The sequence below is a fragment of the Protomyctophum parallelum genome, assembly GCF_964188405.1.
Source record: "Protomyctophum parallelum genome assembly, chromosome: 20".
NCBI lineage: Eukaryota > Metazoa > Chordata > Actinopteri > Myctophiformes > Myctophidae > Protomyctophum > Protomyctophum parallelum.
Window position 1 is genome coordinate 26,082,839 of NC_139718.1, and position 26,482 is coordinate 26,109,320.

Consider the following 26,482-nt stretch of genomic DNA (forward strand, 5'->3'; position numbering starts at 1 on the left):
TGCCGAATGAGTATTTTATTTATAACCAGTTTATAAAAATAAAATACAAAATAATTTGAAACCAACAGAAAGAAACACTGTACAAGGCATTGATATGATACAAATGATAGAATAAACATAAATAATTACAGTTATGTACAATGCAAAACTTCCACTTATACATTCTTTCCTTGCGACTGTAGTTACATTTCAAACCCATAACTAACATACATTGCATTAAACACAAACAATATCAACCATTCAGAAACAAAACAAAATATTAATAAGATAAAAAATAAATAAACATTCAACAGTTGAAGTCATACCGGTGGTTGGGAAAATGATCAAATCTGATCAAATTATCAAATAATTGTTGTCAGTATTATTTATAAACAAGTATTCCAATATCAGTTTTGGAGTGTGACAGTACACTCCAAAACTTTGATTAGTTACGCCTTGACTATTTGTTCAAAAACATTGCCTTGCTGTGTTAACTTGTCTGACCTGCAACGGAAGATGTTCTGACAGGGCAAGTTTAACAGAGGAATATTGTATTATTTAATATATTCGGTCCTTAATTTACTTCATGGTCAACACAAAATGTGAGTGCAATTGTGAAACCAGTTGAGAACCACTGGATTAGACCATAGACTGTGGATTAGACGCACATTAGAGAGATATTGGCAAGCTACTGTGTATGACTCCCTTGCCATCAGCAAGCCACTCAAAAAAGTGACAAAATACTCATCTGATTGGTAAGGTAACACTAGTACTACAATTACACACAACTTTGTGCAATAATCATAATAAAGATTAAAAACAAAGAGAGGAAATCCGATTATCCTTTCCTAAAACAGAACTGTTTAAGTGTCCGTTTCTCACTTTAACCAAAGCTTTTTAGCAAATAAGTTATTGTTTACAATAGTGATTCTGTTTAAATAAATACTTTAAACATTTACAGGTATATATTGAAAGGTCTGAGCAACTGTGTTCGGAAGGTTGTAAGCTTGAAATACCTTGAAAGTTCTAAGCTTAAAATCAATCAAAGAGGATGAATTCAAAGATTGATCATTGGCAATATATGGAAATTAGCAAGCACCTGTATTAAAGTATCTGTCATCACACCCCTTGATACTGTGCTCTTGTTTCCCACAAGTTTGCTATTAAATCATTCAATTCTCACAGAAACAGAGCACTCTCCAGTATAGCCATAGCAATCACAAATGAGCAACAATACTATTGATTCTGAAAGCGTCAACAGCAAAATCCTGCCTTGATTTCAAATGTAGCCATAGGCAGCCATAGCGACAGACCACACATGCCATTCCAAAGACAAGGGTCAGCTGACCAATCACTGGAATGATCTCCATTCTCCAGCACAGACAGACAAGGCTCAGTCATCCCTCCCTATGCACGGAGGGGGACAGAAGAGACATTAAGGCGGCTGACTGACTGAACACTGTCTGACCTCAGGATGAGTCATCATTATCTGACTGACTGAACACTGTCTGACCTCAGGATGAGTCATCGTTATCTGACTGACTGAACACTGTCTGACCTCAGGATGAGTCATCGTTATCTGCTCCAGGAGATTGGTGCAGGTACCTGCGCGATCCACACGAGCCGAACAAATCAGAGAGAACGCATGTCTACAGTGCAATGCCTAGTTAAGATACTAGAGCATACGTGTATTAGAACGTTTAATACTCACATGTTCAATATCAATCAAAATAACTGTAATATCATTGTTCTTATCTATGTGCAGCCATATACCATACTGTGGCTCTCATCCCAGGTATACTGTAGTCTCCTAAAATGCATGTTCTTAAAACACAACAAAAACAAAAGCCTTCTCTGTATATGATAACTGTATGCATTATGTATGCAAGATGGTCTTCAGCCAAATGCACTGATGAAAATATACAGGCAGTCGTGTTCAAGCGACATTCTAGTCAACAGTTTTGAAACGCTTTTAAATAGTGTTCAAGATCAGATGAGGAGAGGAGACTATAAGAGCAAAGTAGCAAACTGAAATTTTGCGGAAAGGGGAAGAAAATGAAGGGGGGGGGGGGGTCAAATAATACCAGTATATTGCAATTAAAATACACATGTAATATGTTGAAGAAATCTCTTTGACAGCACAAATCTTCATAAGTTAAATGGAGGTTGATGGAACCAGGCATGGCATTTTATCGCAGAAGATTGTTCTGATGAGGGTTTCCCCACAATCTTTTCTCTTTGGAGCATGCATGCAAAGCGTAGAATTGTAAGCTTGGGAGCTATATTACAGTATCATACAAGCAGAGGAGTGGCAAGAAGGGTGCTTTTGAGTAAGGAACATGAAATAAATAGTGTAAGTGGCTCTCAAAACAATACTAGAGCTACTTTGTCGTTTTTGTATAAAAGACATTCTCTGGCGCAAGGTAAATGGATAAAAACAAAACACGTTCTCCTTCACTTCAGAGGCATGGAACATAATTTGGTATGGCATACAGTAGCATACATGTGGAAAACCAGTACTTAATAATGACATTGCATGACATGACTATTTCTTGCCGTTTAAAATTCACATTTATTCCAATAATGTTATCGGAAAAGTAGTCATTGGTCCTTTATAAATATCACACGACAGTTAAAGTTGGCTTTGCTCAAAAGTTTCCCTTTTCATCATCACAAATAGTAAATACTCATTATTCAAGTAAACTCTTGCTCAAACTGAGATTTGATTTACAAACCTTTGCAACACTCACTTTTTTTTTGGCAAAAACAATACTGTTACATCAAGGTGAAAAGGGTTGTCTTAACAAACTGGCACAAATTAACGCTAAGTCTATTTGTTTTTGGCTCCCTTTTGTTCTAATTACAAACATACCGCAGTGAACCCAAAAGCTGCCCAAAGTGCCAAGGCACACGCTGAGACACATCTGTGTCTAGACATTAATAATAAATTAGTGTTTCTGTTTCATAATAAATGTGCCTGTGTTCTTTAGGCCTACCACTACTGTAAGAAGAGTATTGAGAAACATGTTACAGTACGTCGATGGGGTCAGTCTCTAAGCAATCTCCGTAAAGGAGTAAAGCTAAAGTAATTGTGACTCAATCAGTGTTAACATTCCCCCTTAGCAACACGGTAAGCCTGAGTTATACATAGTTGCGCGTGGGTATCGTGCCCTGAATACCACTGATCTACAAGCACATAACACATCACGCTTGTGAGCTTTTAGATCTGCTATGTTCGGTGCAAAACACCACCACACGCAACCCAGTATAAATCAGTCAGTAGGCACAGGTACAGTAGGTGTGTGTCCCCCACAAAGCTTTACATGATTGTTATAAAGGGTCACCTCAAAGCAACTCCTGATAAACCTTTAATATTAATGCCAGGGACACAGGACCATACATCCACGATCTGAGGCGGGGTGGGAAGCCTTAACCACTGCTAAGAGTTATAATAAATAATAACATTTCAATAAATAGTACTGTACATTTACTCTGGCTTAATGCATCTATCTCATACTGTACAGTAAAAGTGATACCCTGCCTGCATTCTCCAATGCAAAGGAGATAATTGGGTTGACATTGCACTAGTATTCAATTATAAGTAGTTATCAGCTATACTGATATACCATCAGTATAAGACAAGTGCATTAATAATGGGGTTAAATGAGTTACTGCTTACTGTGGCACAGACTGAATAACCAGAGCTGACTTATATGATTATGGCCACTGTCCATTGGTTGATAAACAATATGTACTTCCTTTTATTAGGAAAGCAATTGGTTTAGTTTTACAGCTATACTACTTTTACACAACATGGTGGACAATCTTAACTAAGTACCCAAAAACGTCCCTCCCACCCCTTTCGATTAGGTACCATCGAACCGGGAACATAAAGGAGAGTCAAAACAGTGTGCAAAATGGAAAGACTGTGGACAATGTGAGGGTATAGGAGAAGTGGGTGAGGATCCAAGGCGAGGAGGGAAGTGATAATTATCTTGTGTGACCAACACTCTAACAGGAAGACTTGGACATTCATCATCCTGATTGTGGCCTTCTTTCCCAGGGACTCAGTAAAACGACAGGTGTTTCACTCAGATGGGAGTGGTATATAGCAGGACATAGTAGTGCATGCTTTTGAACAAGGCAGGTGGGCCCACAGTGAGGCATTTAGAGGCAAACCCCATCGAGTGCCCCCGCCAAGCAGCCTCTGGCGTCGACCAGTGCACACCAGTGCGTCTGAGTTGCATACCGATAGGGTGGGAATCAGTTATTATCTATTTTGAAATTGCATAATAGTACTTGATATGAAACATAATTTTGGTTCAGAAACCTTAACATTCAAAGTACCTAGCTTAGTTTAGCTTAGCTTGACAAGACGACCCTGTGCGAGCCGACGAGAATGCGAATATGTAATGGGCAGTCCCCAGACGAAACACCTATAGTTTTAGGGAGCCCCTTCTTTCCCCATCCCGATTGTTGTCTTCCTCTCCTCTGCTGTTGGCTATTGCGGAATTAGCGTCCGGGCGGTCGGATGGCTGACTATCTGCTAAGCTTGCTGGAGCATTTGCCCTCCCGGCTACATACTTTCCCCCTGGACAGGTGGAAGGGCCCCACACGGGCCTGACGGCCGCAGCAGGTCTCCTGGTGGTGGGGGTGGGAACGCCGGGGAGGGGGCGAGCCAGAGAAACTGGGCGGCGAGCGGCTGCAGCCACCTCCCCCGCCCCCGCGGTGCTCGTGGCGGGAGGGCGAGGAGCTGACGGAGCGCTGCAGGGAGGAGGAGCTGCGCGGAGAGGCGCTGGAGCTGCGGTGATGGTGGTGGTGGTGAGGGGAGCTGGTCAGGCTGCAGACGCCCATCCTAGAGCCTCCATGATGGGCCGAGGAGCGGTGGTGAAGGGGCGAGCCGCGAGAGCCATGCATCAGCTGAGCCAGGCAGCTGAGCAGGTCTGAGTCGCTGTTGCTTCCTGCTCGGATACGGAAACGCCTGAGTCTGGTTGGGAGTCGTGGGGCAATATAAGACAAAACAAATTAACTGTGTTTCAACGTTGGAGTGACTGAGGAATTGGGTTTCGTCTTGGTATAATGGTAGTATTCATTTGTATTGATATTTTGTTGCAAATGGCTGCAAGTTTCAACTTCTTTGGTCTGAACTATGGTCTTAATGAAGCTACCTCTAAGTGATTAGTCATTCATTCGTGATTATTTTAATGAAATCATACAAGAACCAACCTGTTTTCTGCTGTGGGGCGGCTTGGTGGTTTCCCAGGCGGTGGGCGGGGAAGGAAGTGGGCAGCCAGCTGCTCTGGAGCAGGGGTGGGATTGACCGGACGAGGGATCCTGCTCTTGCGGGACAGAGGACTAGAGGAGGAGGACAAAGAGGGCGCATCATCTCCCTGTCGGTCAGAATGGGAGCCCAGGAGGGAGTCCTCATCCTGGGAGCGGTCAGAGGCGGAGGACAGCTGGTCCCTGGGAAGGGAGGCTGCCATGGGGCCACGCCGGTCAGTGGACAAGGACGGAGAGGCAGTGGGAGAAGGAGCAGGGCCATGGAGGCTCGCTCTCTTCTGCAGGAGCTTCTCTTTAGCAGAGCCTGGAGGAGGAGGCTCCAGCAAGCTGGAGGGCTCCAGCACGGGGATGCGGCTCTGCCTGCGGCTGGGGTTCTTACGGGGGGCGATGGGGGAGGAGGCTGAGGAGGCTGGGCCATTGGTTTCCTCTAGAGCCCATCTCTGTTCTCTTCCAATCTCCTCCACTACTTGGGGCTCGGTGGCACAGCAGGGGGAGCCAGAGTCATTCCCATTGTCTTTTGGTTTGGAGAAGAAGGCTCTGCTGCTAATGTCCCCCTGGCCATGAACAGGAGGGGACAGGTGGCCATTTGCAAACACAGGGCTGTGAGGGGAGAGGGGAGAGTGTGGAGAGGAGGGCGAGCGAGGAGAACGTGGAGAGTGAGGGGAATGGGGTGAGCGAGGGGAGGACACTCGGCTTGGCACGGGGCTTTGGACTTTGGTATGGCTGTCTCCGTTGACCAGGGTCTCTGCCAGTGGGTCAGTGGGCGTTCCCGGCTGGGTGGGCACATGGTCCTGGGGTGAGTGTATGTCGGCGGTGTGTTCCAGGGCCTGCTGGGTCTCAGCATCGCCACGCCTCTCCAGCAGGAGGCACTGGGGAACGGTGTCTGATCCCGACTGCGAGGACAGCCCAGAGGGTCGCTGGGCCGTCAGCTGGAAGAGGGGAGGGGAGAGGTAGAGGGATAGAAGAGGAAGGGAAGAGAAGGAGACACTGGTTTCAGTATAAATGTAGAGCCACACTATAAAATGGGAGTAATATTCTAATTGTCAATGGCCTGTTGCTGACCGACTACAACATGTCGAGTTGTGCTGTAGTTCTGCAGCAAGAGCCTGATAGTGATGTGTCAAAAAAAGAGGATTTTTTATATTATGGGGTATTGAAAATGGAGATTAGTTTGGCAACCGCATGCAATGCCATAGCTACCATTATCGGACTGACACACACAAGTGCTATGGCAGTGTCAGTCAAGCTGTGAGTACTAAACCGGCAAGTAGGACAGGAAACGTTCACGCAACTTCGCAGGGGGCTTCAACGAAGAGAGGGTGAGAAACAAATAGAGGGAGAGAGAGAGGAAGAGAAGGAGAGAGAAGACAAAGACGATCTGAAACAAAAGAGACCATGCAACCTGTAGTCATGACTCCACATTCCAAACACACATGCCAACAATCAGACAGACACACGCCTACTAATTCAACAACAACAACAACAGCATGTCCAGACACAAGGGCACATCTGAGCATGCTCTGCCTGGCCTGCATAATGCCCTTTCCTGGTTTCTGGAGAGAGCCGCCTGACAACAAAAACAACAACCAAGTCAACAAAACCAAACAAAGCAGAACGAAATGAAGAAAAAAGCCCAAACTAAAAGCAACCAAAAAGAATGAGGAAAGAAAAACCATTGGAAAGCAGCTGACAGCCGGTGTATGGCGAGTGATGAGAGTGAGTGAGAGAGATAAGAAGCTGACTGGATGAAAAGGTTCCCTCTCTGACTATGCAGGGATGGCGGCTGGCCGTTCACCTGCTGCAGCTGGGCTCGGGTGATGCGTATGACAGAGGGGAACTTGGTGTTGGCGGCCCCCACTGGGATCGCAGGCAGCTTCCTGCGTCCGGGCGAGCGGGCACCAGGGGCGGGAGAAGGTGGCAGCGGTAAGGAGGCATGGCAGGAGGAGGAAGAGGAAGGGCGCTCTGGCTGCTGCTGATCAGCAGACTGGCTGCGCCGCATGCCCAGCGGCTGCCGCTGATGCAGGGGGTCCGACAGGGTGGTCAGGAGGGTGTGCGGGCTGGGAGAGCGCAGAAGGATGGGGCTGGAGGTCCGGGCCGCGAGCTCCTCGGGCAGCGGAGACGGAGGAGAGGTGGGGAACTAAGAGAGACGGTGGGGTTGGGGAGTGGAGAAAGGTGGAGAGATGGAGAGAGGAAGTAGGAGGGTGGTGAGATAGGTGAGGGACTGGGATTTCTTAGGGGCAGGACAGTGAGGACAGCAGTAGGTGGGATAGCGCAGTGCTGAGACGCTTGAGAGTAGGTAGGGTGTTTTGAGTTTTGGCCAAACGGGGACAGAAAGGGCACTGATGGGGAGGGAAGAGGGGGATGTAAAGGGGATTAGTGAGGGAGTGTACATATGGAACTTAGAGGGAGTGGCTCTGGTGGTAGTGGTGTTGGTGGGGATGATGGTGAGCAGGGTCAGGTCACAGTCATTCATTAGAGGGAGTGGCTCTGGTGGTAGTGGTGTTGGTGGTGATGATGGTGAGCAGGGTCAGGTCACAGTCATTCATTCCTCTTGTATAAAAAGACCAGCTCGACATTTGAATGAAAGGTGCATGGCATTAGACTGGCTGAATACTGAAGGTTATGAATAGCAAAAGGAGCAAGTCATTGGTAATTGTAATTCCAGAAATAAACCACTGACTTTGAAATCAAACTAAAACAAATCTTAAATAAATTCAACCAAATGCATCGCAAATGAGTGAATGCAAATAAGACATATGTGTGACATAAAATGCAAATCAAAATGCATAAGCCATTGGGCTCTCTCCCTTTACCTTCCATCTGGTTAAAGCTGTGGAGCTGTCTCAGTAGTATACTTAGCTAACAAATACACACAGAAGCACAGAAGCAAGCACACAGAAAGCACTTAACATTTTGCTTCAACTTAGAGCAAGATGCAGCTGGTGGAAAACTACTTATATGATATCGACCACTGACGTTCTATCGCTAGAACTCTGACTGCAGCTTTTTTACTTAGTAAAATGCTGAATGTGGTCAGTATAACGTATGTTATGTCATGAAATGGAACTCAAGTCAAGTTCAAAGGGCCTTACCTGAGTGATAACTCCCTCAGCCAAAGCACCAGATGGACTGGTGGGAGTGATGGGGGGCAGGTTCCCTGGATGGTCCACACTCAGCTCCAGCCTGTCTACCTTGGGGGCTCCTGTCGTGTCCTGTTTAGCTTTGCCAGAGCTGGGGCTGCCCCTCGCCCAACCAGGAGACTGTTCCTCTGGTTGGAGCACCTCCGGCTCCTCCTCGTCCTCTTCCGAGGGGCAGGTGGTGGCGGCCTTTGCCCCCGGCGAGCCACTGGGCCTTTCCACCATCACCCACTCCCTAGAGTCTACATCCTGCTTGCCAGAGCTCAGATTGAGAGCCACAAAGCCCCCGCTGCTGGCAGCCCCCTCACCCTGCTCTGGGGAACCGGGGGAAACTGGCTTAGGAGAGCCTCCACCAGACATGAACTCCTCATCATAATGCCAGACTCTCTCAGGTCGCTCCCCAGTGGGCAGAGCTTCACCCTGGGTTACAGGCACCACCGCAGTCCCCTCAACCACCTCCGTCACCTGCTGCTTGTGCCCCACCTGCTGCTTCACCGAGCTGGAGACACACACACACACACAAGGCCGCTTTTAGGGTAGATCGAATGGTGCCGCCGCACTAGGCCTCGCGCATGCGAGGCCTCGCGCGTTTTTTTTTCTTCTTTTTAAACACTTTCCATCTCAGAGTCAGAGCTAAAATATAGGCAGCTACGTTCTCCCTGCATCGCAGTTCGCAGCCCGTTCCGTCGCAGTTGATTTTTCACCTATTTAAGCTGCGGTCGGTTGGGGGGCCTCCGACGGCCGCGCGTCGCCTCCTCCTTCCAACCGCCGTCACTTCTTCATCCTACCGTTAAGCGACACCCGGCTGTCCCGTCGTGGGCCCCCCTGTTGTCCCCCTCTGCCGTGCTGGCTTGCACTGCAGAATTAGAGCAGATCTACAAGCTCACAATGCGTTGAAGCGCGACGCGTTGTGAGCTTGTAGATCGGCCGCACCACCGCGCAACGCATGCAGTCGAATTATACACACAATGGAAACGAAACAAAAACAACTGAACACATGTAGGCTAATTGAGTGCACAACGGCTCCGCTCACAAACAAAATGACGCGAGTGAAGTGAAAAGGTATGCTGTCATGTCATGTAGGACTGTGTGTGGACAAAAAAAAGGTTTTATTTCAAATACTTTGTCAGGCATGGACCGACGATCTCTCAGGCTCTCTCTCTCTCACTCTCTCTTTCAGTCTCTCTCTGTCAGTCCAGTCAGTCAGTGTCATGATTTCACAATTTTCGAATTGAATTTTGATCGATCACAAACTGTCGGCAGGCAATCAAGCAAATGTGATAATATTTATAACAAATAACAGCAACACAAGCAGCTGTTCATTTTACTTTTATAACCAGTAATTTGAGCTGCACTGCAGGGTGGTGGTTTTATATCAGTTTTTTATATCAGTTTATGATCAGGGTTTGTGTTCCATTGGTATTCGTTGTAGAGTAATAGACAAGTTAAATTGCTCATAAAGATCATCAGACAGTGTCAGCCCCAGAGACCCCTCCTGTGACAGCTTGCTTGACATGACTCATGTCATGTTAACTAATAACAAGTAAGACGCGCAAACGCGGGAAGCGAACGCAGCTCGTAAATTGCAATAACAACAATTAGAATAAATTACGTACTTTTTTTTCTTCTTTTTTGTTAGTATTTTTTAAGTTTTCTACTGTGTGTGTGTGTGTGTGTGTGTGTGTGTGTGTGTGTGTGTGTGTGTGAGTGAGTGAGTGAGTGAGTGAGTGTGTGTGTGTGTGTGTGTGTGTGTGTGTGTGTGTGTGCTACAGCTGCGCCCTCTGGTGGCGGGCGGGTGGTGTCACAGCGGGACAGACACACAGACACACAGACGGACGGACACACAGACAGACATGATCTGCAGGGTCTCATAGTTAGTGCTCACTGCATTCGCAACTATAGCTTCCTTACAACAAATAAAATAACATCATGTGGAGGACCACAATCTCTGCATTCACACTGTTAAGCTGCTAAAGTAGGCAGTGCATGTCAATTTATTACTCATTGGAGATGAGAACCTGGCATGATATTTGTAGGAAAGTGAAGTTCAAAAGTAAATATTAATTCATTAATTAATTTGCGGCCTCGCATTTCTCCCAGACGCATTTCTCCCAGACGCCCCTGCACACACACACACACACACACACACACGGGTGACACTATATTTATTTGTTCTGTTGTATTGTATTTGGGCCTGAATTAGGTCAAGGTCAAGTCTTTATTCTAGAATGAAAGAAAATGACATTACCAGTCAGAGGATAAAATGTTAATACCGTATGAGTATATACCGTTTATGGTAAGTGGTAAAAAGTCAACTTGTAAAGTCATATTTCCAAGTTCAAGTCAAACTTGGAAATACAGTGAGGGACAGAGTGACCCTCTTTCAATGGTGCAAAGATACAACAAATATAAAACAATAATAAATGAATTAATAATAATAATAATAATAATAAATACACAAATAAATCACAATAAAAAAATAACACTGCTGTAACTATAATTTACAAGTAAACATGAGCATGGGAGGATAGAAGGTGGACTCACCAGGCCTCCAGGAAGCGCTCTGGGCTGGGTTTGGACTCCAGACCCATCCTCCTCTCCAGCTCAAAGCTGTGGATGTTGCGGAGCTTCCTCAGCAGGGGGGCGTCACGGTCAGAGGCCACCAACTCAGATTGGCCCTTGATGGGCGAGCCCAAGCTGGGTCCTGCGTAAGGGCCCTGGTTGTTACTGTGCTCCTCCTCTGTGGCAGCCTATGGCAAAAAAAGATCCATAGTTGTAAAGATTTATTCATTATATAATAAATAACACTTTTAATTGACCTAACTGTAGTGTGGATGAGGTATTTATAACTGTTCTATATTTTTCATCAGGTATAAAACATCATGTTTGATATAAAACATCATATATGTTTTATATCACAAAACCTTTATGACTCAATTTGGCAAAATGAGACAATTCCAAATCCCTGTATCTGCTGACCCATACTGTTTGGTCTTTGGGAGCTAGGCTGTACAACCATGTGTCCAGTGAGGAATTTTGGGGGAGTGTCCGTGCCAGTTCCGCTCCCTGAAGAACAACCCTTAGGTTTCGCTATTCCCTCCACAACCGGCCTCCCACCCACTAACACGGGCAATTATGTTTGTTGGAGCCAGAGGCACCATGTGTGAAACTATTCTAATAAGACTGTCTTTGTCTTGTGTAGCAGCCTATGTACAGTATGTCGTTCTGTCCACAAATCTGTCCACCAGAGGGTGCTGCTGCAAACGCCCAAAACAAACTTGGGATAAAGCGCAGCCATGCAGCTTATATGCCTTGGTTGCCTTGTTTGGTTATAAAAATCACTCTCCATACTCAATAAGTAATCCTCCTTCCCCTCCCACCTGTGGAGATTGTAGGTTCATACATATGTACCTTCCATACAGCAGTCCTGATTCGGTTGCGGTTGCGATCCAGTTCCTCCCATACATCGGCCTCCTGATTGCGGAGAGGAGGAACGGGGGAACCATGCAGGCGGTCTGGAGCCGGGTTCGGGTTGTTCTCCCCGTCACTGAGCTGATGGTCTTGCAGGACATCGTCTGTGTTCTCCCTCATATGGTCCCCAGGAATCACAGAAGCATTTGCCATACTGGAGCACAATGAATGCAAACAGCAATTTTTTGGTGACATTTAAACATCTAGGTGGGATTGAGGTTAAAACGTTCATTCAATGTTATTTTTTCCCCATTTTTTGTATAAAACTATGCAAAAACTGGAACTTTAAGCAATATAAAAATTACATAGTTCTCAGCTGATGTATTAATGAGAAATAATTATGAAATAAATACAAAAAGGTTCTTATCTCCAGCTTAGAAGAACTACTTCCTTAATGATCAGATCTCGTGAATCCTGACATAAAACCCCAACAGTTTCCTCTGAACTCACCCCATGTGTGCTGGCGTGAGGCGTGTGTGGTGCTGTGGTGTAGTGGCACTGGCATTGATAGTCAGAGTGCCATCTGTGCCGGTCCTCTCCCAGTCGTAAGGGTCGTTCTCCACTACGTTATACGTTTTCATGCTGTTGTCAAAGACTGACATCAGCAACTGTTAACAAAGCCAAAGGAAAGAACAACAGCACATACTCAGTTACTTGAGCTACTATGACGATTACATTCTGTCAACAATTATTGGTCCACATAAAACACTTTGAGATACAGTGAACTTTCAATAAACTCAATTTGTAAGACTTAATTGGGTTGAAAAATCTAATTAATTTCATTAATTAATCAACCCAGTTAACTCAGATAATACCCAAAATCATTTTGGACCCTGGGCTATTTCCTACTTCTTACTTGTGTTTTCTGCATTGTGGCTTTGACCGGTGGGTTACAGGTTACTTTTAGACAGTTTATATGTGTCTCATTCAGGAATATTGATCTCACTCTAAGTTGTACTTACTGTTTTTGCTGTAAGTACATTTAGCTTACATATTTTAATTTTAGCTTTTATATGGCTATCATATTGTTGCTGGTCATTCTTGATTGGAAATCACTTTGGCGGTCGTTTTTAAATGTGCTATTTAAATAAGACTGGCCAAGAGCAAGTCACCTGGTAGTCAGGTTTGGTGAAGTAATCCAGATTGGCGATGTGGTCCAGAAACACACTGAACTCGGCAGGCAAGTGTTTGAGCATTAGCCGATGGTCGTAGGTCTCCTTCAGTTTCCCAACATGCTCCTGAGAAAACGCACGCACGCACGCACGCACGCACGCACGCACGCACACACACACACACACACACACACACACACACACACACACACACAAACCATCATATGTCATATTTTATCACTTATCACACAGCTACCTAGTCATGGCTGATTAGTTTCCAGAAGGGAAAGAAGATTGGCCGTCCTTACTTTGTCCTTGATCTTTCTCCATGGCAACTGGCCAACCAGGAACTCCACCAGCATGTAGAAGAGTGACCAGAGATCATCATGACGACCCATTTCCTGTAGAATTGCAACACAAACGTGGTGATGGGACACCAGACAGAAACAGTACTGGGAATACAGACAGCAAGCAAAAACGCAGCGGTCATGTAGTCTGTTTTTGTTGTTAACTCACATTTTCATAATTTAGAATGATTTAGGGGGGTTCATGAACCTTGGCCCCTTGCTACCTACTATATTAACACCCTGTGATAGGCTATAAGTCAATGTATTGTAACGATACATGCAGATGAAGGATAAATAAATCATTTTAGATTAATCTTCAATCTGGAATAACGTTTGGAGGAACATGGATGGATAACAGTGACCACATACACACAGGCCCTGTGTGCAGGGCTTGTACTGACCTTATTCTTGTGTGCATTGACAGATGCGTACCGGACCGTCCCTCTGAACCCTGCAACTGGACGGGGCTGACAGGAAAAGGGAAACAGAAATCAAACAAAGTTGCTGATGCAGTGTGCTAAACCAATAAAGACATTCAAACAGAAGCCGCAGACACCCAAAACCTTTACTTTTATTTATTTATTTTAATAACTGTAACCATATACTGTAGGCTATGTGGAGGTCTTCACCTAGAATGACATGCCCAAAATAGGGACGGCAGGCGTACACTATCATATTCTTCACATATATATAGTTGATGTTTACTCACTGGTCGGACCTCCTGGCAGGAGTTGGTGAACTGTCGAGCCAGGCCGAAGTCAAGCATGTAGCACGTTCGACAGGTGCTGGGAAATCGGCCCATGGCAAAGTTGGACTGAAACCAAGGCAGATAATGTCACAGAAGTGGGCTTAATGAGGCGACGAATAAAACACATTACCCAGACATATGATTTTTTTTTAACAATATTTGTATTATGATTCATGATTGAATGATTTATACATTATAATTATATTAATGTATCCCTGAGAGAATCAATTACATTTCCATGCGGGGAGATAATAGCATGGCAGCTCAGAAGACAACACATTTACATTATGTTACCTTTCAGGCACTGACTCAGCTGACTCTCTTATTCAGAGCATCTTACAGTAAGTGCAACTTAGAATTAGAATGAGATCAATTCCTGAATCAGAAATATATACACTGGGGCCAAAAGTAAGGTGATGACCTGCAAGACCACAATGCAGGAAAAAGTGCCAGATAAACAAAAGTCAAATTCTCCACTGCCATGGCCAGGTTTAGGCTGCTACAGTATTATCATTATCATTATATTGATTATAAATATTTATCTCACTGGTTTGATGTCACGATGCAGGAAGCCCACAGAGTGGATGCTCTCAATGGCCTCCAGGATCTGACGCCCAAGCCTGAGGGTGGTGCTAACACTGAAGGTTCCCCGGGTCATACTCCTTCTCAGGTCAGCCAGGTTACGGCCCTGGAAGAGCCGATATACACGTCAGAATAGCACAATCCTCTCTGGTACCTGTAGAAATCTTGATTTTTGTTGTTTTACACTCATCGTAATTATTGCGTTTGCTCTGACAGTAAAACTCATTTGGATCAAACTTGCAGATGAGTTCAGGATAGGTATTGGAGTCAGAGCTGCAGTATAAAACTAGAAAATTCGCAATTTAAAAAAATTGCAGAGTGTGGTTGCCGCAGTGGCTTACATATGCCCCTCCCACTAATGTTGACAGCCAATTACAATGTCGCGTCACCCCTGTGATCATGCGTAAGTGATTGGGAGGGGATTTAACCCCCGAAATTCATGTTTTTGACAAACGGTTACATTTCTCGCATTTGCGGCGCCCCCTATGGATGAAAATGGAATTGCTTATAGAACTTGGTTGATTGAACCACCCCGGACATCTGATTCAAATTTGGGATGGATTGGACATTCCGTTCGTGATTTGCGTCATTTTTTGTGAAATGGGCCCCTCCCACTAACTTCGGACGACGATTACGGCCGAACGATACGCACTATTGAAGTTCCGCCGTTCGAGTTTTCATCGGAAAGGTCCAGAGATCACGTGTACAGATTTTTGTGAGATTTGGAGAAAATACATTTTGTGAAAAGCAAAAAGTGTGTTTTGGACAAAATTCAAAATGGCCGAAAATCTATCATGGCGGAAATGGGCGTGGCCTATATGGGGAGATGCGTCATGACCCAAGGAATCCAGGGAAAAATCCCTGGTCATTTACCGTAGGTAAATATTTATATTATTATTTATTATATTTATTATTAGAAAGCTTCACATTGTCTCATCTTATTTATTTCAACTTGGACTCACCTGAAGCTCCATCACGACGTAGTTAAAGCGGTCGTTTCGCCCACATCCCACAAAGCGGCACACGTGGTCTTTACCTAAGAGAGGTGGAAGGAGAACATTAGGTTTGCAAAGTAGGCTCTCCTGGGAGAACAGGGGCTTCAATGACAGGATCAGCAGTACAGTGTCATCAGAAGATGACCTGCTGTATGAGTCACTTTGGGCGTGGGGCCATATTTCTCCTGCCCTTTCCCCGTCATTACAGACTATATATCGCCCTCCCTCGATCAACCTCGAGCTCAGCGTCCCTACATGACTACCTGCAGATTTATAGTGCGTGACTGCATGGCGACCTGCGTGTGTGTGTGTGTGTGCATGACTACATACTGTAAGTGAATTTATAACACTAAGCGTGTCTGCATCGCAATGTGTATGCCTGTCAATGGGCGTGTGTGATGTATGTTTGTGTGTGTGTGTGTGTGTGTGTGTGTGGGGGGGTGTATGCGTGTAATTGTGTGTGCGTGTCTTGACTGCATGTGCGTGTATCAGATGTGCATGTACCTACTCTGGTGTAACAGTGTCAGCATGTATGTGTACCTACAGTATACTGTGTTGTCTCTGGGGGACACTGTACTGCCAGCCTTACGTACGGGCAGCCACACCCAAATGTCTTTCACACTGATACGCCACAACAACTCAGAACACTGTGTATATACTGTAATATACTGTATAGTATACACAGTACAGAATGTATATATTGTACAGGCAAGGTAGGTTTTGTTTTTTTCTTTAAAGATATATAGTAGAGAGGAGAAGGGACAGCCAGAATCAAACTGTGTCTGATTATGGTCAGCGCTACCCCATCCAAGGCACCTTTTACCATTTGAAACCAAAATTCCTGCCCCTTGCAGCATTTGAGCAATATGGGCATCACACACAGATTTTAAAATATAAGAGGGGCCTATAGAAGCTAATTTAGGACTATATTTATGTTTTAAGTGTAATGTCTGTCGTTTGTTTTTTCGCCGTCTTTTAACCATATTGGAACACATGTAAAACCGACATAAAACCACCCATATTCCTGTTTATGCAATTCTGGGTCAGTGTTTATTGTCTTATTGTGGGGTTTGGGGGATGGGGTTCAGCTTGTCTCAGGTTACATCCTGGTTCCCTCAGGATGCAACAGAACCATAATGCTTCAGCTTGCCATTAGGATGGAAAACATGATCCCTACACATTGATTTTCCCCACAGAGAGAAAGAGAGAGAGAGAGACCGTAAGAGCAAGAGGGGGGGAAAGGGAGGGTTGAGAGAGAGAAGAAAAAGAGGCAGTGGTAAAAAGGCAGGAAGGAGGAGGAGAGGTAAAAAGACAAGGTTAAGAAGAAAGAACAGAAAAGATAAACACAGCAAACAAAAATGCCCCCCCCCCCTCTAAGGAACTCTCCTAATTACCTATAGCCTACTCTCCTAATTTGTTGATCCTTTGCTCGTTATGAAGGATTGGGACATGTCCGCACGCACACACACATACACATGCATGCACACATGCACACGCGCGTGATACTGATACTGATACTGGCATAGACATCCCTAAAGATGTCATAAAACCACAGTACCACACCTTTGACATTGTTTGAGGACTTAAATCGACCCTTTTTCCATAATACCAGTCATCAAAATATTTGACAGGTGTTTACAAGAAAATGAATAACAGACATTAAATTGTGAGCAAATTAAGTGCTTGATTGACAAATGTATAACTATTTTATCTACATTTTATTATTATGTAAATGTAAACTGAAGATAATACAAACTGTAGATAATGATGGTTTCCCACCCCAAAATAATATATAAAGTATTATAAAGGATATGACGCCTTTTATGGAATATAATCCTTAAATATACAATTTAAATCGAATGGGATACGTGACAAGGATATATATCAGCATTTCCTCATTTTTTGATGAATCATGGTTTGCTTCGCATCGCAGAGACTGAAACAAACTGAGCTGAGTGGCTGAGGCTATGACCACAGAATAGAAAAGCAGCACTGTACGCAAGTGTGCTACTGTATGAGTCAGGTCAGTCCTGTCCAGATCCCAGATTATTGTAATCGACATTGTAAAATCTCTGAGGGTATTTAGATAGGGATGTACACGCAGATCCGACACACCAAAGGTCCGACATGCGAAAACAGCGGTCTGACATGCGGTCGAACATGTGCTGCTCCCGTGCTTGTCTAATGACAGTCGGACCAATAGTATGTGGGAAAACTTCTAGTGCTATAGCTGCACAGTGCTTCTCTGAGTGCTCAGTGCTAGTTCAGAGATTGGTTTGTTTTGGTCGTTACATTGATTAGTACTTCATCATAGTGCACTGTTAAGTAACAGATTAATTTGGAGGAGACGCAAACTGCTGAGGAAAGTTTGATTCTGAGCCTCTACGTTAGTAGATGTTAGTAAACAAAAGCTCTCTGTTCACCAGAACTTCATCTGGAAAGGAGAGGTAAACCAAACACAGTGAACATGCTTCTGCAGTCAGAATCACCTTATGTCTCCTGAGCTGCTCTCTTCATGTCCAAGAGACATACATGATGTCTTGAAATATCAGCTTAATATTCACATGCTCATTCTCAACTAGGTCATTTTTGACAGAGACACAGCAAGAATGTGCTCTGTGTCATTGTGTGCCCTGGGAACTCCATTTGTAGTTACAGATAGACAGGTAAAGAATGCCTGGAGGCTATATGGATTCACAATTTGGATTTTTACATGATGAGGTATATATTTCTATGAACAATAAAATATCTAAATAATAAGGAAATATTTGCACCAGCACTGCGCTGGCTGATAAGACCACCTTGAATCTGGGAATAAGATGCACTCTGATTGTGCCAGACCAGACGCACCATGGGCACTAAATAGGATAGGAGCAAGATCATGTATCTAGACAACATGGGCACCAGGCATAAAGATTACAACTGCGTCGGTCAGAAGATACACATAGCAATGACAATTACTCTGCCCGGTTGTGGCAACTTGAGCCCGGCAGAAGATAGGGCCTTGAGTCTACAAAATGGATCAATTAACACTCAAGACTCAACACTCAAGTCTTCTTGTTGTACCGACGGAAAAACCCTTCCATTCCATTCAGCATTTTGAAGGTAAGCATGCCAAGCAGGGACAACTCAATAGGTTATACCGTGTCAGGTCGAGATCAATCAAGCCCAGAAATGTAATTTGAATCCATAGATGGTTGAGTATAGTTAGAAAGTCTGCCTCCCAGGGTCAAATACCCCAGTCTCTTCCTCCTGTAAATCCTGTTCAATATCTCCCCCTGAGCTTCTTAATCCTATACACTGTCCCTCAACAAAAAAAGAGTAGGGGTTGTCCTGGAAGTTCATTCGGTTAGTGCTTTCTCCGTTCATAATTAATCTTCACCTGGTGTCTCTGTATCAACATAAACACGATGTCCAAAGTCTAACCAGTTAAACCCTTTGTCTATATTCGGTTCGTTTCCTCCTTTTTTCCTTCTACACCACATCTCTTCGCTGTAAATAGCTTTACAAGCTTACAATGCTCCCATTGCATGCAACGTGTTTGGGCAGCCATAGCTGAATGGGAAGAGAGGCCGCCTGGGAAATAGGAAGGTCCCCAGTTCACCCCCGGCTCACCCAGTCTACGTGTCCCTGGGATACTTAACACCTAACTGCTCCCCAGGCGCTGTATTAATAGCGCCCAGTTAGGATGGATGGGTAAAACAAATTTCACATATGTGCAAATGTACAGTGACATAAAATACTCCAAGGCAGTGGCGACTAAAATATTATATGGATTTCAGGAATGCTTACAATAATTTAAAATAAATAATATTTCAATAAAAAAAATGCATGGTACAAAAGGAGAGTGGGCCGCTCGCTAAATGCATTCATTTGAGCTTTCCTTTGTTTGGACTGACCCTGGAGTTTCTTTAACACGGCCACCTCCATCTTCAGAACCTGTTTGGGTTGCTGGGCTGACTCCACCTTCAGCGCCACGCTGACCCGTGTCAGCAGGTCCAAAGCCTCGTAGATCTCCCCGAAACCACCTCCTCCGATCTTCTTCGCCTGGAGGAAGAGGAGGATGAAACATTACGGGAAAATCTGATTTGTATGGCCAAGTTTTCCCTTTCCCCAATTCAACAGTGGTATTATCACAATGTTTTGAACTATTAAAACCCTCAATACTGTAATTCAACAGTGGTATTATCACAATGTTTTGAACTATTAAAACCCTCGATACTGTACTTCGTTGATACAGGATTTCACAGGTGTCTGTACTTGGCCCCTTCACTTTTGTTCCCTCTCTACACGAAATCTCTTTGACAAGAATAGCCAAACTAATTAAAAGCTCACAAGTTCTCCCAACTTGATGCATTGTATTCAACAAATATTCAACTACTTTTGGTGAATGTTCACCTATTCCTGGAATCAGGACACTAGCGTTCATGTGGTTGCTAAATAAAAATCTAATTTATAAATAGCATGATTTTGGTTTCTGTTACAGTGATGAAAGATGATAGAAGATGATAGTGTCATTCATTAAAATAAAAATCATACTGACCATTTTCATATATTAATAGTACCAGATGGCTTAGGCGAAACAATACAAGGCACTCAGTCAAAAAGCATTTATTTAAAGCCTTTATTTTCATGTTGGAAATATTTAAAACAATACATACGTACAAGGGGATACAACCCACGCAACAGCCTGTTGTATTGCTGTGAATGGGTTCTATCCCCTTGTTTTCTAATATCGCTTTTCCTATTATAAAGAGCGCGTTTTTCGGATTTCTAGCGGCGTTTCTCCATCGGTTTTCCGAAAAACGCGTCCAGTGCACACCCACCTTTAGACTTTTTTTTCCTTTTGAGTCCCCTACCAAAGAACACCTTCATTACACACTTTTGGACTTCTGAGCACTCCAGACCTTCTCAGAGCCCACTGCTTATTGTAGTCTGCTACATTACAATCTCAATCACCCCACCGGCATCCATATTCATTTCTCGGAAGTAGCGCATTAACAGCTCACCACGTGTCCTTCACTGTCCTAGTACACACACACACACACACACACACACACACACGCACACACACACTCTCTCTCTCTCTCTCTCCCTCACTCTCTCAAGTCAAGTTAAGGGATTAGCTGCAGCACTGTTACGTAACTGCGTGCGCTCCTCAATGAAGTAGACAGGAAGTGGAGCTGAGCTGCATTGCCAAAGAGAGGAATAGCAGCCTCACATGGCATCCAGGCTTGCAGCGCAGCAGGAGACTCGGGGACCCTGGGGGCTGGGGCAGACTCACTGCTGCTGCAGCCGCTTCTTATTCTGCCTGTAGCACACTGCACTGCCACAAATAGCTCAACACAGTTTATTTTAAGTATCTCCCTTCCAATGCTGCGCCAGCACTACCTGTACAACAAAGGCGTGATCCCATACTGTCCCAGGCCACGAGTGAAGACAAGGGGAAGGTGAAGGACTTCTTATATGCAGTGATAGGCATTGTTTCATTATTTATTTTTTATTTTGTTGTTGTTGTTGTTAGCTATGCTGCTGCATTGTTTGAACTAAAGGAAGCCAACCTAAAATAAGTTTTACTCTTATGTACCTGCACACAAGATGTAACAATAAAGTACAACCTTGAACCTTGATTGTTAAGTGGGGGACAGAGGGAGTACTGTGTCGTGGACCTCGATCGTAATTTGTGGGGATGAAGGGAGGCTGGTGAGGATGGGTTAGGGACAGGCTGTGACCGTGTCAGAGAGACAGACCATCCATTGTCATATCTCCCTCTCTCTCCTCTCGCACGCATGCACGCACACACGCACGCACAGCAGATACAACTTACCACTTTCCATCGTTCTTTAACCAGAGCGAGCACAGTTAGGATGTCAGCTTGCTCCGCTGCCCCGCTCATCCCGTCAGTGGACCAGGACCGTTGTTCTCAGTGCTTCTGCTGCAACCTATTACAGCCTTAGACTGGGCTGGTCATCTGGGCTGGAGAATCCTACAGGAGAAGCCCATGGCAAACACAATAATCTCTCTGTTAATCATAAAATAAATTGTCACTTATGAACACATTCCATAACCCCTGAATGTGAAGAAAATATAACCTTTGAAAAAAATCTCAACATGGCTTATTCATAAAAAGTCTAGTAAAATAACTAGTGTTACAAATTGTCATAGCATGAAGAATGAAAGCGCCTAACCATAGCCTTAAGTGTGACTAAAGTAATATTAGTAGGTTAGCAAGGTTGTATGCTGCATGAAAGAGAGAATGAAAGTTTATCTTCAATGGGTGAAAATTAATCTGTTGGTTTAGGAGTGAGTGGTTTGTAATGCATTGCCTTAGCTACAGCTGTTACACCTGCTGGTTGCAGCTGTCTTTCTAGACAAGCTCTCCCTCAGACAAGTCAGTCAGCCAACTCGCCAACTGACGCCATGATAAGAAGTAGGCTACGTCTTGTCTGGAAGTAGCCCAGAGACTAAATTCTGAAAGTATACAGTACAAGCTACTGTATGCATAGCCGAATTGGCATTAGGCTAATATAAGCAATATGTCACCTTGCCACGGTGGTTTCTGCAAACCATGGATCAGTGTTTTACAATTTTCATGCTTCACTGACCCAAAGTTTCAGATAACACACTATTCACTGACATTGTTTTTCTCCAAAACACATTGACCCATTTCTGTGTCCCAACCCCACCCACTGACCATATTCACATGACAGCCATTTTCCTTTACATCATACTAACTTGGGGGTGTGAAACCCCACCCTGATGTGACAGACATAAGATAGCAAAATGGCAACTGGAAATATCGTCCACGGTGAAATGCTTGCTAGAGTAGTTCTCTGATTCTCACTTGCTGGAACTGAGGAACACAACTAGTGATGAAATTATTACACTCTGCACATTGCTTGCCCAAAAATATTGTCTTGCCTCACTAATCAGGTTGAAATGAGAGACCCCCTGCGAAAGCACTGTCTGGGGACGTTTATTACACAGTCACCTCAGAGATAGATAACCATCTCTCAGGTGAACAACACGCTGTCAATTTAAACTTTCTCTGGTCTGGTTTCAGACAAACAACACACAGTGGATCCGGTAAAAACCATGCTTCCAAATCAATCATTCTACAGACATCTAGGGTTATGCAACAAGTGTTTACAACACTATTCAGTTACAGTGAAATGACATCAAGGATGAAATCAATCCCGTCATCATGCATTGGGAGCCATAAGGACAAGCTGACTACATAACACGGAAAATAAGAAGACTGTGAAATCTGACACAGAGGGTGACACTCGGGTGAGAGGTGGCCTGGGCTGGAAGCATCTAGCATTGTTGCAGGTAGTAGAACAATGCTGTGGTAGGTACTAAATGGTGATGAACTCAATATTTTATTAAATTACATTTCAGATAAGACCATAAGAGATGCTGTAACTGAGGACCTATTCACAAGCTATATACGTATTTTCTAGACCACCACTAGTCTTAAAATCCATTTGAATCGGTGTTGACATACACGAGACAAAACAAGGCTCTTGAGCCAAACAAGAAAATGAAACATGCAGTGATATGATTCAACTCCATTCAATCCCAAGGATCTGTAGCTTGCTGTAAACACTGGGATTTGACCACTACTCTGTACGGAATTGCATGTTAAACTAACTAAACTTAAACTAACTTAAAACTAAACTAAATGGTGCATTTATGGGTGCCCTCTGGCCCGCTGTCCAGGCCCATGCCACTTATAGGTGTTCGAGTCCCATTCATGATGACCTTTGCTGCATGTCTCTCCCCTTCTCTCTCTCTCTCCCTCTTTCCTGTCAGTCTTCACTTGATAATATCAATAAAACCATTAAATGGTGCATTTATAGCTTTTATCCAAAGCGATTGCTATCTCTCTGGCTCTTTCAAGGTAGACCAACACAGATGGTGGGTGTTTTGTCAACATTTATAAAAAATACAAATAAGGGTGGGTGCTGGGTGAGGGGTGGGGAAGCATCATGTTTCCCCCCCCCCCATTGGATTTGTTGTGTTTGTGCGAAAGAAGGTTACTCTACTTCTGTACTTCTACATCTCTTCTGTAAATCAGCCCTGAGTTAGACAGGAAAGCATAAGAGACAATCATCGAATGTGTGGAATTCAGCAGGCTATAGCCACCTCAACATGGCGCGCACGCCTGCGCGCGAGCGCACACGCATACACACGGACTATAATCTCACACCTCACAGACGCATGGTACACTGTTGTTCTTCTTCAACCTCTTCCTTCTCCTCCATACAAAATCATAAAAAAAGAAAACTAACAGAAAAAAACCCAGTAACAGCCAGGCTTTGTTTCAGTAATTAGACCCATTATCAATAACAACCGCTCCTCTCTCACAGTGAATCACAGATGCTGACTGTACTGTGCAATGCCATTTTCATTTGCTGACTGCAGCTTGTCCTATCCTCTGGCCTTTTGCTCTGCAGGAAACATGGCTTTATAAAGCAACATGAAACGTCATGCAGTGACAGAGCACATCCAAAGATCTGTGTGCTTTTTAAAACCAGCCCAGAGAGATGTTTTGTCAGTAAATATTAAGCAAAAAAGGAGAAAAACAACTACTTTGATCTGAAGTTTGATTTGGAACTACTTATTATGTCGTGACTAACAAGGATCAACTTTTGTTAATTCTTAAAATCTGCATGCAGACACACACGTGGATACACATTACACACTTATGCATGCGCCCACAAAGTTTGACTGTAAATAGGCCTATAGCATATCAACTCATTACAATCATCTAAACAGCTTTCCTGTTCACTATGATCTAATTAATTAGCAATACAATAGTATGTCATGAGCTGTCATGTGTGTGTGTGTGTGTGTGTGTGTGTGTGTGTGTGTGTGTGTGTGTGTGTGTGTGTGTGTGTGTGTGTGTGTGTGTGTGTGTGTGTGTGTGTGTGTGTGTGCGTGTGTGTGCGTGAGAGAGAGAGAGAGAGAGAGAGAGAGAGAGAGAGAGAGAGAGAGAGAGAGAGAGAGAGAGAGAGAGAGAGGTAATGGAATACAACCATGGACCATCATAAAAGACTGCCAGTCATCTGTGTATTTCTGTAATGACTGTACCCTAGCTGCTCATATATAGAACATACATACAGAGCACTGCAGATACCGTTATTCATTTGAGAGATAAATGGTGTTGGCATTTTTTTTAATTTAAAATGTCTGTATCTTTATCTATCTATAACCTACCATACAGTACATTGTTAATTATTCTGTTTGTATTTTAAGTTAATTTGACCTATTTCTTGCAATGTCACATACATCTCTATAATTTAAACTTTATTCTAATATGCCTAACCCTAACCCTATACCCCCCCCCCCCCCTACAGAACTGAAGAAAGTAGACTTGCTGGATGGATGGATTGCTGGTGGTGGCGATGGCCTGCCGCCTGACAATGACAGCCCCCCTCTGAAGTCTGGAGAGGTGCCAAAGAGTGGAGGCCCTCATCTCTGACTCCATCCAACTCACAGCATGATTGCAATGTATACTTTACAGCCAGGGAAAGCCCTGTAGGCTACATAACATGGTAATGCGGCAGTAAATAAACCCACGTCAGTGCATACATAATAATGGAAGAGTGTCTGAGTAGGGGAAATGTTATAGCCGGGGATCAAGATAGATGGTTAAGTTCATTTGAGTGCTTTCAAATTAAACAAATGCATTCACTATAATAGCCTATAGATTATGAACACCTGTCTAGTACAAAAATAAATGAATAAATGCCTGGACAAATATAAATATAAATGCATATATACGCACACAGCTGTGACGAGGTCAATTTTCGATGGACTCTGGCAGATAGCAGACTGCAGTAGTATCGTTTGAGCCAGCTGTCATGCTGCTATTCAGCAAAAACAAAACAAAAAAACATCAATTTTTTGTCCCTTGGACAGTCTGACTGCATGGTGTGTGTGTGTGTGTGTGTGTGTGTGTGGGAGCTGTTGCATAGCTACAGCACAGCAGATTTGCTGATGCGCGTACACGCACAGCACAGGCCAACGCCAGCTCATAACAAACTCAACGCATCAGATTATCTAGTCTCCGGAGTGCCGACGGGCTATTTAGCTACTCTTTAGCTACTAGTCCGAATGATGCTTATAACGTATTATCCGTCGTACGAGGGTGTCGCGTGCCAAAAATAGAATTATAGTCTACACAAGCCTCACGCACCAGTCACCACGCACGCATTGCATCCAACCACGACGCGGTGTGTGCGCTTGCAGACCCGACTGACTATTTTCGTGCAATATTGTGTCGAGAGTGGAGACAAGAAAGAGTATCGCTGCGATCTAAGACTATGATAAATCATAAATAATATTAGGGCCGTTTGCCTGTCATTCCTACGGCATGGCCGCTGTATGTGTATCCTCCTCCTCCTCCTTACCTTGGTCCTTGATCCGAGCGGAGCCGGGCCGGGCCGGGCCGTGCCGGGTGTGGTTGCTTGCTTGCTTACAACAAATCCTCTATACGTTCGGAGGCTGATGTGACCGCAGCGACGTCGAGGAGCGGAATCCCATGGCGAATGGACGTCCAGCACAATAGTGACTGCTGCGTGCGTGTGATTATTATAAATAAGGGAGGGCGCTAAATGTGTTTAGGCTATATATGATCGTCCCCTTTTCTCCTTCGCCCTGTCACCTCAGCATCTCTCTCTCTCTCTCTCTCTCGATCGCTGCAGATCCGTGACGTTGACGACAATCTCTCCCTCTCTCTCTGAAGATCAACCTTCCTGCGCGCGCGCTCACGACTCGATCGCCCCTCGCAACAGCATCGCGTGCACGCGCAGTGGGTCTTTAA

General features: G+C 44.3%; 1 protein-coding gene across 2 annotated transcripts; it reads right to left on the minus strand.

Annotated features, from left to right (window-relative positions):
* ttbk2a (tau tubulin kinase 2a) lies at positions 1-26,367 on the minus strand. 2 transcript variants are annotated; one of them, XM_083791302.1, is made up of 16 exons: positions 26,070-26,367; positions 21,479-21,637; positions 19,551-19,698; positions 15,619-15,692; positions 14,622-14,762; positions 14,036-14,140; positions 13,728-13,793; positions 13,288-13,380; positions 12,980-13,105; positions 12,318-12,475; positions 11,808-12,021; positions 10,941-11,146; positions 8,352-8,895; positions 7,055-7,396; positions 5,206-6,188; positions 1-4,966 (listed from the first exon to the last, which is right to left on the minus strand). In XM_083791302.1, the coding sequence occupies exons 2-16, from the start codon at positions 21,545-21,547 to the stop codon at positions 4,519-4,521; spliced, it is 3,717 nt and encodes a 1,238-aa protein (XP_083647428.1). In that variant the 5' UTR covers positions 21,548-21,637; positions 26,070-26,367; the 3' UTR covers positions 1-4,518. The 2 variants fall into 2 exon arrangements, with proteins under 2 accessions (XP_083647428.1, XP_083647429.1); XM_083791303.1 differs by lacking the exon at positions 7,055-7,396.
* Between the last annotated feature and the right edge of the window lie 115 nt (positions 26,368-26,482).

Coding starts and splice junctions, on each gene's coding strand:
- ttbk2a (XM_083791302.1), bottom strand. CDS start 21,547: ATGAGCGGGGCAGCGGAGCAAGCTGACATCCTAACTGTGCTCGCTCTG. Junction 19,699..21,478: donor TTAAAGAACGATGGAAAGTG/GTAAGTTGTATC, acceptor CTCTTCCTCCAG/GCGAAGAAGATCGGAGGAGG. Junction 14,763..15,618: donor ACGTCGTGATGGAGCTTCAG/GTGAGTCCAAGT, acceptor CGGCTCTTCCAG/GGCCGTAACCTGGCTGACCT.